This window comes from Chamaea fasciata, unplaced genomic scaffold (assembly GCF_029207755.1).
Source record: "Chamaea fasciata isolate MVZ Bird 193981 ecotype frontalis unplaced genomic scaffold, bChaFas1.0.hap1 SCAF_8, whole genome shotgun sequence".
In the NCBI taxonomy this organism is placed as follows: domain Eukaryota; kingdom Metazoa; phylum Chordata; class Aves; order Passeriformes; family Sylviidae; genus Chamaea; species Chamaea fasciata.
Genome location: NW_027094093.1, coordinates 20,713,539 through 20,725,998, shown reverse-complemented (window position 1 = coordinate 20,725,998; position 12,460 = coordinate 20,713,539). Strand labels below are relative to the sequence as shown.

General features: G+C 34.5%; 1 protein-coding gene across 5 annotated transcripts in view; it reads right to left on the bottom strand.

Moving 5' to 3' along the window:
* The window catches only part of LOC136293347 (sodium channel protein type 1 subunit alpha), an 84,682-nt gene that overhangs the window by 16,174 nt on the left and 56,048 nt on the right, over positions 1–12,460 (bottom strand). For all 5 annotated transcript variants that reach the window (XM_066190015.1, XM_066190012.1, XM_066190014.1 and 2 more), the window contains 2 exons: positions 10,362–10,535; positions 7,681–7,803 (listed from right to left, as the gene is read on the bottom strand). In XM_066190015.1, coding sequence (XP_066046112.1) covers positions 7,681–7,803; positions 10,362–10,535 — 297 coding nt within the window. The remainder of the gene's footprint in view (positions 1–7,680; positions 7,804–10,361; positions 10,536–12,460) is intronic.

The window sequence follows — 12,460 nt, the reverse complement described above, 5'->3', positions numbered from 1 at the left end:
ATGGTTATAGGGCCTAATTTGGGAGCAGGTAAGTCAGTTGAAGATGTTTTTCACAAAAGTGATGGAGGTAGTGGACCTGAGGGCCAGCAGACAGAATAAAAACATGGCCCAGTGCCAAGGATTCAGAATGACCCTCAGCAGAGGCTCTGGGATCTCAGCCACAGTTGCTTAGTGTGAGGTTTGGGGATGCCCATGAAGGAAGGTAACTGGATGCAGTACAGGAAAAATATTCCCACGTAAGATACCCTGTCTCCTCTGAGTGCACTCATGGAGTTGGATTGAAGATGGCTGTTAAATGGGAGAGAAAGGTTAAAACTGGAAGATTTGGTGAGGAGGGAATAGTTTCTCTCAAAGTGAATTTGCAGCCGGGAATGCTAAGCATGTCAGTGTGGGAAAACTCCATTTATTATGCCTGCTGCTTATCCTCTGCCTGTTTTGAGAAGTAGAATTCCTGTGCAGGCATAATACACTCTCACAGACATGCTTGAGCCTTCTGCTGGGAGACAGAGAGCGATCATAAAAGCACAGCCTTGTGATAAGCTGCACATGCACGAAGCCCTTTCATATACTGGGGCAGGCTGCGGGCCCTGCTGTCCCCATGAGGATGAAGTGACCCTGAGGGAGCCTGTGTCCCCGTGTGTCTCTGCCTCCCAGCATTGTTGGCAAGGTAATGAAATAAATTTACTCGTTGCATTTGAGCTGTGCTGGTCACCCTGGTTACTTGTCGGTTCACACAATGGCTATCTAAGGATTAAAGGTCTTTATACTGAAAGGATAAAGTATATGTACATTGCCACAGCAGTACTGTAGATGGGAATTTTACTCACAGGTAATAATGAAAATTTATCCCATTTTATCAATGTTTTTATCAGGTAATAAACATATGTGGTATTACAGTCTAGCAGATGAAGACAGAACAGGAAATGAAGAAAGAGAAGGAATTGAGAGAGAGAGATTTTCATAATTATTTTCCCTTAAAACTACAAATTTTGTCGTTGAATAGCTCGGAATGGTACCCTGGGAAGAAGCATACTGCATATGCTTGGTGATTAGCTATGAACTGGCCGTAGAGGCAACAGTGAATGAAAATTAGGTATACTTGTGACAGAAAGGGCAACCTACTTCTCATGATCCAAATAATGGTTAGGGAGGAACTATGAAAATTTTTAGATTCTAGGAACCTAAAAATGTAGAATAATCTAAGTAATTAAAACTTTCTCATTTTCAGTTATTTACTCCTATTTTATCTTAATGGATTTCCTGCAAGAAACTAATTTTCATAAGTTTGTCCCACAAATGGAAATCAGAGTGGTACACCATGCACCATGTTGATGTGGATGTATGATCTATAATCCACTAACTCCATTCTATTGTTCCAGTATTTATCTGAATGTAAAAAAAAGAAAAAATAAAAGAAAAGAAAAAGGAAAAAAATCCTAACCCAAACAAAAACTCTCACCAATATGAAAATCAAACATGCCCATCCCCCAAATGAAAAAAATTAAACCACAAACCTCTCTAAAACCCCTTCTATCAAATAAGAATTTCTCTTAAAGAGTCTGACTTTTTCTCTTACCTATCTTCCAACCCAAATTACAGGTAATTAATGGATTTTGTCGTTAATAGGTGTATAGTAAAAAAAACCAACCTTAGTTTCCACTTTTGCTACACAGTTTGCCCTAATTCTATGTGTGTACATATATATATTATTTTTAATTACATGATCTAGAATTCTGTAAGATCAGAATTAAATAACATTCAGAAAAATGTTTAGAGAAAAGTTTTAGGAAGTTTGGAAAAAAACTCCACCCCTTATTTTAGCAAATTAATGTTTATCTTTAAGTCATGATCAATAAAAATCAGTAAATCAAAAGTTTGTAGAAGTAAATTATGATCATGGGACTATACTATTATTTAAATCAATTTTTAAAAGAGCAAAAAAGGTTGTTTCCTGAAAGAAACAATGAATGCATTTTGCAAGTGTTACGCATGAGAAGCACCTTGTGTGAGCCAATTGAAAAAAATTATTTATGACAATGTCTTCAATTTTTGGAGTAAAAGGAAGACTGTATTGGTAATATACAGTGAAGATTATTAGGAAAGTATCATTAAAAGCAGTGATTGTAAAAAACATTGGACTGAGAGTATGCAAAGGCAGACAGGTGGAAAGAACCAAAGAGACCTGTCAAGGAGTTACAAGCAAATCTTAATTTTAAGAGTAATGAACAAATAAAGCTGAAGTAAGAGATAAAAGTTCTCAGAGGATAAGAAAAGCACCCCCTGAACAAGAACATTGCTGTATTTTCTAGTTTTCTGTAACTGTTACTGTACAAGTGCACCTGACTGGAAAATGCTTCTGATAGTGAATTTTGTCTTCAAAGAAAGCAAAATACTTTCTCAAACAATGCACAAACCACTTGTATAACGCTTGGTGCTGGAGAAATGTCATACTATTTTGTGGTGAGTTTATGTCTCAGAATGTCACAATTGTTAGCAGAGGGGTTCAACTAGGCGATTCTGCAGTTCTGCTCTAGCTTTAATAAAAAAAAAATTAACTTGTTTAAATTGCAACACAAGCATTTGTGATTCACATAACAGTCTATTAAAAGCAAGCTACACTGTTGGCTTTAACAGATGAGGTTCTGGAGCAGCCTGATTCTGTTTCTCACCAGAAATCAAGTATGCAAAAAGTACTTTTGAAGACAATACAGAAGAAAAACATGATTTTACATAATGTATCATAAAATAAAATAATTATATGCCAAGCAATAAATCACAGGGCTCTATTTGTTTGAGAAGACCTGGTAAATATTGTACAGAGACATGAGCATGAAAACAGAGCAGTTACTTGATATGGGAATAGTATCCTCGTATTTCACTGGATGCAGTAAAAAAACTCCAACTTCTTGCCCACGTTGTTGCATTAATGAAATGTTATCAAATTTAACATGTCTGGTAACATTTTCAATTGAAATGCAAATTATATTATGTATCTCTTTTAAATTTCTTTAAATTTTGATCCTTACAGTAAGGGTTTTTTGTAAGATACAACAAATACAAAACTGGAAAAAAATTGTATCAGTTTCAATTATATAAGGTAACTCTTCAAAAGTTCTCTTCCTATTGTAGAATTGCAGTCTAAAAAATATTAAGAAGTTTCCTGTATGATTTACGAACATCTATATAGAGACACTTCTAAGTTTATAGATTTTTGAATTGCCTTTCAGGAGACAAAAAATATCTAATAGACTTTCCTTAAAACTCAAAGGTAACAAATAAGATCATAGTCCTCAAAAAAACCTTCCGAGTGCCTGATGTTTAGATCAACAAAATATATTCCTCTCTTTTTAAGAGAAATTTACAGAAAATAATCACTCACTTTCCTGAGAGTGAATACATAATTCTTAACTGTGAGGTAAGATGTTAAATTGACATTGAACATGGTTGATGCTTATACACCATTTATACTGAAGCTATAAAAACCCCTGCACTAGTGATACCCTCCTGCTGTTTGTGCTTGCAAGGCTTGCAGTTCTAAGACGTGGATTTTGCTAACAATTCTTGTGAATGCAAAATTTTTATATCACTGACCTGTCTCCTGTGGGACATTTTTAAACCCCAAGAAAAATAATACTCTTACTGGCATTTTATTTAAAAAAAAAAAAAACAAAACACAAAACAACAAAAAAACCAAAAACTATTTTCCAACACAGGCCAAAGAAAACTGAATTAAGATTCCAAGAAGGGATTTTATACATTATAATCATTCCAATACACTTGGAGTGATTTACTCAATGTAACATATAGGGTGTTTTAAATTACGCAAAAAAACATAAACTGCAATTATATAAATATCTGTAGTTGTGACTATTCGGATCACAGTATTTTGGAGTGTGTTTAATGTATTAATGTTTAATGTATTTAATGTTCAAAACTTTCTTCAGCTTATTTTGAATACATTGGTTATAATTTGAGGAGCAGGGTACAGCATAGATCTTTCCAAAACAATATAAAAGCCAGATTCAAAATTTTAAAGCAAGTCAATTTTATCTCAGTTTAAAAAGCAACTAAAAATCTTAAAATAGCTGAGGTACCTTTCTCATGCAAAAATAATTCCAGAAACTCTAAATAAAAAAGACTCATTTGCTCATTTTCATATTTTTTTCTTTAACATCAAAATTTTGAAGAATTATTTCCAAAGATTTAAAGCAATTGAGAAGCAGTGGAGGGTGAATATATAGAATCTACTTTTACTGGTACTGGGGTTTGCAAATAAAGTGTCTCTCCTGCTAGCTTTTAATATACAATCTAGTGATTAGACAGACTGCACTCATTAAGGGTAGAAAAGGGGGAAATACTGTACCCACAACACAGATAAGGGGAGGAACCAGTGGTCCACCCCATCCAAGCCGAAACGTATCCAACATGAAACAGAAATATATAGCCTGTTGTTAGCTGTGAATCTGTAATGACAGACACTTGATGCTATGTTTTATAACTCAATATTATATGAGAAATGTTTCTTTCATACTAATGAAATTTTGAGTACTCTTGAAAATGCCTCATTGCCACTTTCCCGGTAAGGGAATCTAAGGAATACCCTTTGAAATTTAGAGGAGATTTAAGACATCAAATACTCTAATTTAGTTTTAAAAGTTATGAAATCGGACTGGAAATTTGAAATACTGTAAATGTTTAAAGCCATCAGCCAGAAATATGCATAAGGCATGCAAAACTGAAAGTGCAAGTGGATTTCAGATTGTTTGCTGCCTTCTACTATTTCTCTAATAAATCAAGCACGGCATGACATGCTTTATTTTGTGAAGTTAGACACAAATGCATGCTTTATCGTCACTTAATTCTCTAACTCAGCAAAGCAATTGTACTCAGTATTCTACATTTTCAAGTAGCATACCAATTCAGAACTAGCGCAAAAGCATTATACTGCGAGTACTAAAAAGCTAAACAAAAAGCAATGGGTATATTCAAATCTCAGTTTGCAGCTACTTCTGCTTAGTACATACACTAATTGAGATGAGAATATAAACCCTAAGACAGAAATTTAAATTAAATTAAAGCAATCCTTTACTTTGCCTTCCAGCATCTGGGTGGAGTTGGTTTTGAGATTCAATATAGAAAGTGTTAAAATTTCTCAGAATTCAGTATACTAGCAGATATTCTAAATGCCTTTAATATGGCAAAATTCACTTCTGTACTTAAGGCAAGCACAGGCTATGGATCGCTTGAACCCTGTTTTGGTGCAGGTGATTCTTATATCTTATATTCACTTTGGAAATAGAATTATGGAACAGTATAATAGTAAAATTAACTTGTAACTAAAGAGTATAACTGAAGACTTCTAAGAATGTAACTTAAAATCTGAAGTGTGCTTCATATTTCTGCATAACAGAATAGTCATTAGTATGTACTGACTGTGTAAAATGCTGCACTCTTCCAGTTCACCAGAACAAAAAACTTATCTAAGAAAAACATTGTTTAAAGTAGTTGAGAACTTGGCAAATTGTTTTACAAAATGATGCAGGGCTTTTTATATCCACAGCCTCTTGTGGAATACTTAAGATATTTTACATATTTGGTGCCAAATTTGCACAATTCTGAACATGGGTAAACATTAAAATTTAAATACATGCTGAATAAAAACTCTGTTTTGTCACAGCTCAGTGTAGGTTTGGGCAATATAAGAAAGCCAAGAGGGCTGCTTTATTTTTACTTTCTGCAGACAGAAAAAAAGAATCTCTTTTTATGAATTCTTGTGAAATGAACTCAATTTCTCAGAAGACTTCAATTTGACTGTAGTCTTATGAGCTGGTCAATTATTTAGTATTTGAATCTTTTTACTGTTCGTGAGTCATTCATAAAGTAATGCCAACAACTGTCAGTGAGCTGTTTTGAATACTTGCCAAGTGCTTTGGAAAAAAACCCACAATTCCAGAGGTGCGATTAGTAACTATAAGGCCTCTGTATATTTGGCCAGTCAAATCTCCTAAGTGACTGGAAACGGGTGCTTCATTGGCTATCATTAATATTGGAGGATAGAGCTGAAGCCTATTTGCTTTTCCAAGCTTGTCTGTGATTCCTAACCAGTAAATTGCTCATGAATTATTCATGTTGTGTAGCTGAAATTCTATCATATGATTGGGCTTCTGGCAGAGTTTCATAATTATTCAGCAAGCAATTGGGGAAAGCAGAAAATAGATTTCAAATGACAGGTATCTTAATAACAGCTTCTTTATGCAGGAATATCCTAAATCTTGTAACTGGAAAATTTACTAAGGCAATCATGTAAAGATACAGAAAAATTGAATAAAACATTTGGCAATCAATTTTGACATTTTTCTAGAAATGACCTTTCCTTCCTATATCAGTTTAAGAGCTGCATTTTTTTCCTCCCTGCACAATATCTGTATTGGTCTTACAGTCCTACTGCAGCTGACCAGAACATCATTGAAAACATAAAGCTGACAGCAGTTTCCCAACAGTTCTCTGCACAAAACCACATACATTTATCTGAATGTTCATGAAGAGTATGTACAAAGAAAGACAAAGAGAAAATGGCTAAATCAAATAGTTGCATATTTTGTAGTACTTGACCAGCTCTTACCCTGCTGAATGTCACTTTATGAGTTTCACATAAGGAGAAAACTGTTAAAAGTCAATTTGCTTCATGTAGCTGAAATTTATTAATTTAGTAATAATTGGTTAGCAATGTATTTTCTGTTGCATTCTTAAGTGGAGATAGGTAGTCTGCTGAATACAATTTCAGGAAGAGAATTCAAAGCCTCAGTTTGACTTCATTAATCTTAGATTTTTTCTAAAGATTTTGCATTGTTTCCTCTTATGTTTCCATGACACAGGAAAAAGCATTCTCTTAAAGCATATTTCATTGACATGCATATAGAGTTAGTTTGTATTCAGTGGCTTTAAGGAACAGAAGGTATAAACAAATGAAAAAAATAAGTCAAAATGCCTTCTTGAGTGAGATGAATAGTAAGCAGGGCCTCTAAATTACTCAGAGTAGAAAGAAATAACCTTATATACATTGTATTGAATATTGACTAGAGATTAGTTGAAATAAAAGAAGCATGTACCTTACAAAGACAGTAACTTCATAGAGGAATCAAATAACTTGATTTGTTTTTTAAGTCAGCCAAACTCAGAAATGGATTTAAACCACTAGTGGATATGAATATATCTGTAGTACCATCTAATGAAATTCAATGGTGTAGATTAAAGGGGGTTTATAAAATACAAAGAAAAATGAAGGAGTTCAATTTCTAGGAGAAAATATCTTTGTTAACTAATGCTAAATTTGATTCCTGTATAAATATTGTGATATGTGTATCAGTAAAGAAATTAATACAATTTTGTTACATTTTATTTATTATTAAGACTGTTAAGAGAGTTCATAGTTGGCAATTTCAAAGAGTCATATTAAAAACTCCTGAGATTGGCTAGAAAGTAAAGTAATCTTAATGAAAGTTCTATGTGATACTGCATATGGATTTAGGTGAATGGATGAAGCTTTTTGCTTATCTGTTAGTAAAAGATAGGCGATAAAAAGATAGTGCAGCCTTTCTGCATGGACTTGTCATTCCTTGTTGTGCATGCATGTATTCTTTCTATGCATGCATAGTTTCAGACACTTTCACATTGTCTTACCCTCATGCCTTCAAATCGTGACAAAGCTCTTAGAGGTCTCAAAGCTCTTAGTGTCCTAAGGGACTTAATGGCACCAAGTTCAGAGTAACCCAATGCATTTGCTGTTAAGCTAACCAAAGAGACCTATATGAAAACAGGAAAGTAAAAATTATTATATTGTACACTCTCTTTTACATACCATAGATGTGAGATATACACTTCGTTAGAAGATTCTAATTTTGGATCACTTTCTTCAGGAATAGGGAGTCTTTCACGTAAAAAAAAGAAGAAAGAAGCAATATGAAAGAAGAATATGTAAACAAACAAAAACATCATAAGATAAATAATATCTGGAAACATTAGTACTTCTGAATTTCATCCTTTTCTACTGATCTGAGGACATTTAAAACCACAGAAACTGAATTAAATTAATCTCTCATTTCTACCAATGTAGGTATTGGTCTTATTTTTTCTTTGTTTTACAATACTGTCGAGATCAATAATTGCGGTTGATAATGCCATTTTATTGCTCACAACTGAAAGAGAAGCGATTAAAGTTTGTATTGAACTACACACGGGTCACAGAACAACATTGCTCCTCTGAAAATTGCTAAAAAAATTGGTAAAAAGGATTAATTTTGCTATAGGCAGTTATACTGACTAATCCTTTTGCCTGACTGCTGAAATTTTGTGCTCTGCAAGGTGACATTAACCCAGACTATGTTGTTTCTAAGACCTTAGAAGAACAGTTCCATAGGTGGAAGAATTTGACAGGCCTTTAAATATTTCATGTCCCCATATTATCTCAGTGCGAAATACCACATTCTCCACATTTGCTGTGGCTCCTGTCCAAAATATTACCCTCTGTTTGTTTCCCATTTCCCCTAAATGTTCCCTCATTATGCTGTTCTTATACCTTAATTATTTATTGGGCCAAAAATAGCATAATGTTCTCATGTACTCTTTCATTATAAAGAACAATGTATCAGGTAAAAAGAACTCTAGGACTGTGCTCATATTTAAAAACAAGCATTATATAGATGCAAAATTTTTAGCTTTTAAAAGTTAATAACTTTTCTGAACTTTTCAGCAGCTCTAGCACCTGCGAAACTTGGTTCCTTTGAAATCTAAATTTCTTTTTCCAGCACACTCATCATATCACTGAAAACTTTCATGCTGCCATAATCTAAAGGAAAATTAAAGAAAATATCCACGTGTGTAAATCTAGCATTTATCATTAACTAATTCAGACACTTGAATATGAACTATACCTTCACATAATGATGTATTCACATTTTCACATTCACAAGATGGCTTTGTGGGATATTATGATTTAGATAAGGTCAAATATTAGTGAAAATTCGTTTAGAAAATGAACAGCTGCTTCTGCTTGCAGGTTTGTTCAAGCTTCTTTGTTGTAGGTGTCACTTAGGTATCCATTTTGAGAATTTCAATACTGAAGAGCAAAGTGTTTTTGGAGAGAGGGTACTTTCTTTGTATGAAACCTGGTTATCTGTAGCTGCATAGGTGAAGTTGAATCCTAGATATATTTAAACCACAATGTACACAACTCAAAATTGTTTTAAACACCCATTTAAAAACAAACAAACAAACAAACCAAAACACTTGAAGAAAACGAATTGCTCTGATGCTCTGATTAGCCCTTGTATGATGGGAACACATTGAGAAAGTGTTGGATTTTTGGCAGTATTTTGGGACAATAAATTCTTATAAAGTTCTCTTTTTGTCTATTCAGTCTATATTCCTAAGTCATTGAAACCAGGACAAAAAGAATCTTAACTCTAAAACTGATCTTATTTAATACTTGGGTTTTGTTTATGTTTTACCAGAAATTACTGTCTTGAAAATACAGTGAGTGATTCTGGTTTTGTAACTCTGTAAAACATAGTATTTGAGGTTCATCCACAGAAATTCATGAACTGCAGAAACAGTATGCATTCCTGCACACTGGAGGTTTTTTCCCCAGGGGGTATACTTGGGATATTCTTAAATGCTCCATAATTATCAATGCATCAAGAAATGTTCTCTCCTATTATACAGCACAGTACCATAGAGCTAGAACTATGAGACAACCCTTGCAGCAAAGATTTCAAACATGCCTGTGAAGACTGCAAACTCAGTAGTATTTATTGGACTTCAACACTAATTAAACCACACTACAAGTGCTAGAGGTAGATCTTGCTTTCCTTGTGGAGCCTTAATTTATCCATATGCTGAAATTTGTGCACATGATGTTCATTTTCTTGCCAGAGGAGTTTTGGTTGCAGTGGTTGTCCGACATCTGGTGTATCAGACACCCATCTAAATGCTGGATTCAACCTAAACCACAGCAGGAGTAACGGTAGGTCTGAGGGTGGGAGTGAGCAGCCCAGGCTAGAATGCAGGGCAGCAGGACCTCTTTCAACAGCAGTGCTGGGATAAACCCCCGAACGGCTATTAGGGGGCTACCATGTGAGGTCCCTCTCTTCAACAGGAGAGCTTCCAGTCTCTCTTAACATAGCAAGGCAGTGCTGCAAGCATAAAGTGAAAGATAGAGAAACATGGATCTTTTTCCAGCTACCGTACTTTTCAAATTGAAAAATAAACTAGTTGCCATCAATAGATATTATGGCTGCAGAGAAAGTAAGTTTTAAAATTATCAGATAAATATAAAAGTTTCACCCAGGAAATGTGCTACATACATCAACAATCAGGAAGTCCAGCCAGCACCAGGCATTAGTAAAATATGTTTGGTAGCCATAGGCCACCCACTTCAGCAGCATTTCCAGAATGAAGATGTAAGTGAAGACCTTGTCAGCATATTCCAGCATGGTCTTGATAGTTTTACGTTGTTCAATATATATGTCTTCAAAAGCCTGTGAGTATAAACATTGAAAGCTATGTTATTTTTGTTACTGCACATACTTCAGGTTGTAACACAACAAACCAAAAAAAGGCAACAAAAAAAAGGAAATAATCATCAAGAAAAGGCAAGGGTATGTCATTTCTATCTAATGCTTCTTTTTCTGATAACTCAGTATGTACCTTTTTTTCCCCTATTGAAATATATTTTCCAGCTCACAGGAGGAAGAAGCAGATATTACACAGCAACCACTCCACTGGTCAGAGATATTTTAAAATGTATTTATTTATTGCTGATAGTGAATTACTCTTCTCAGACCATATTCCATAGTGAAAAATAGAATGGACTCTTTCAAGTGTTGTGCCTGAACTGAATTTTACTGAGATAATTTGGCTTGTATGTAGGTAGACCTAACTTCAAAATCCGGGGCCATAGCTGAAAAATTTCCAGGAAAATGACAATACAATCTACCTTTTGTTTTTAAGTTTTCTAGCTTCCTGAAAAATTTAGGTTATAAATCTTAAAATAAGTTCTTCCTTTCTTAAAAAAATTACCCACCTAGATCAATTACCTGCTTTATAAGTCACATTTTATGAGATACATAAAATTTCTGAGTTCCTTGCTATGTTATTCACACTTTTTGTGTTCTCATTTTTAGGCAATTGAAAAAAAAAATTGCTCCTGCTTTTCAAAATTCTTCAAATTTTTTTCCTGTAATTGTTTTTAAATTTCAATTATGCTTTTATTTCTTATGGAGACTGACTGATTTTATCAGGCTGAAAAAATTGGAATGATCTGCTAGCTTGCAAAGATTTGTATATTTTTGGATACTAACATTCATTTCTACTCAGCCTACTTTTGAACCACTTGACATCTGTCATTTCACATGATTAGGGTTTGCATATCGTACATCAAGCTAAGATCTGTGTAATTCTGGTTACTCGCATCAGGCACTATGGTACCTGACAGTCACGTATTCACAAAAAACGGGGAAATCAGGACATGCCAGGACATTTGTACAGGTGGGGTGATGCCAGAGGCTGAGCAGGCAGCGCTCCTGGCAGCAGCAATGTGTCTGCTCCCTGCCTGAGGGCTGTGCAGGCAGCTCACATCCTGCCCTGCTGCCACATTTCCTGGCGGTGATGACACTGAGATCTGTCTGGAGCACGGCCTTGCGGTGGATATGGGACACAGTGCTGGTGGATACAGAAGAGACCTTTTCACTGTCACAAAAGACTTTAAAGGGAGAGCATAGTCTCACATCTCCAGAGGCTTGGGATAATCCATGATCTTTGAAACGTTTTCACAAAATAAAGGTTCTCTGAATGACACACCTTAGGCTCACAAGAGAGGTACTAACACCACGGGATCTTGTCTCAAACTTCCTCTAAATATAGTAATAGAAATTCACCTTTTTCAGATCTCCTTCCCCTACTTTTCTCATTTAAATTCTTGTCACTGAAGATTTTCTCCACTTAGCTGTATGAACTAAAATTCAGTAGCGTAAGCTTGATCTTTTTTTGTTATTTGGAGAAATTTAAATGACAGAGAAGGTGTCACATGGTATTACATGTAAGTTTTTTTCTGATGGTTGTGTTGATATTAGACCAAACAAAAGCTGAAAAATTCTTAGAGATGTAGCTGGAACTAATGATAGGTATTACCATAAACTGCTAACAGTTTTTACAGTATTTTCAAGTGTTTGGAGTGGTCTAATGAGCTTATAATACAATTTTGAAACACCAGGTTTTTTATTTTGTAGGAAGCTAAGTAATTAGCCAAAGGGTAATTAAATCTATCAGGGTAGATACTAGATATACTCTGCATTATCTTACAACAAATAGTTTCCTAAGAAACTTCACTTCAGTGTGTACATACAGCCTCACTTTAATTTAAAAATTCATCTACAATTTCTTTATTCTTCATCATTACCTGTAT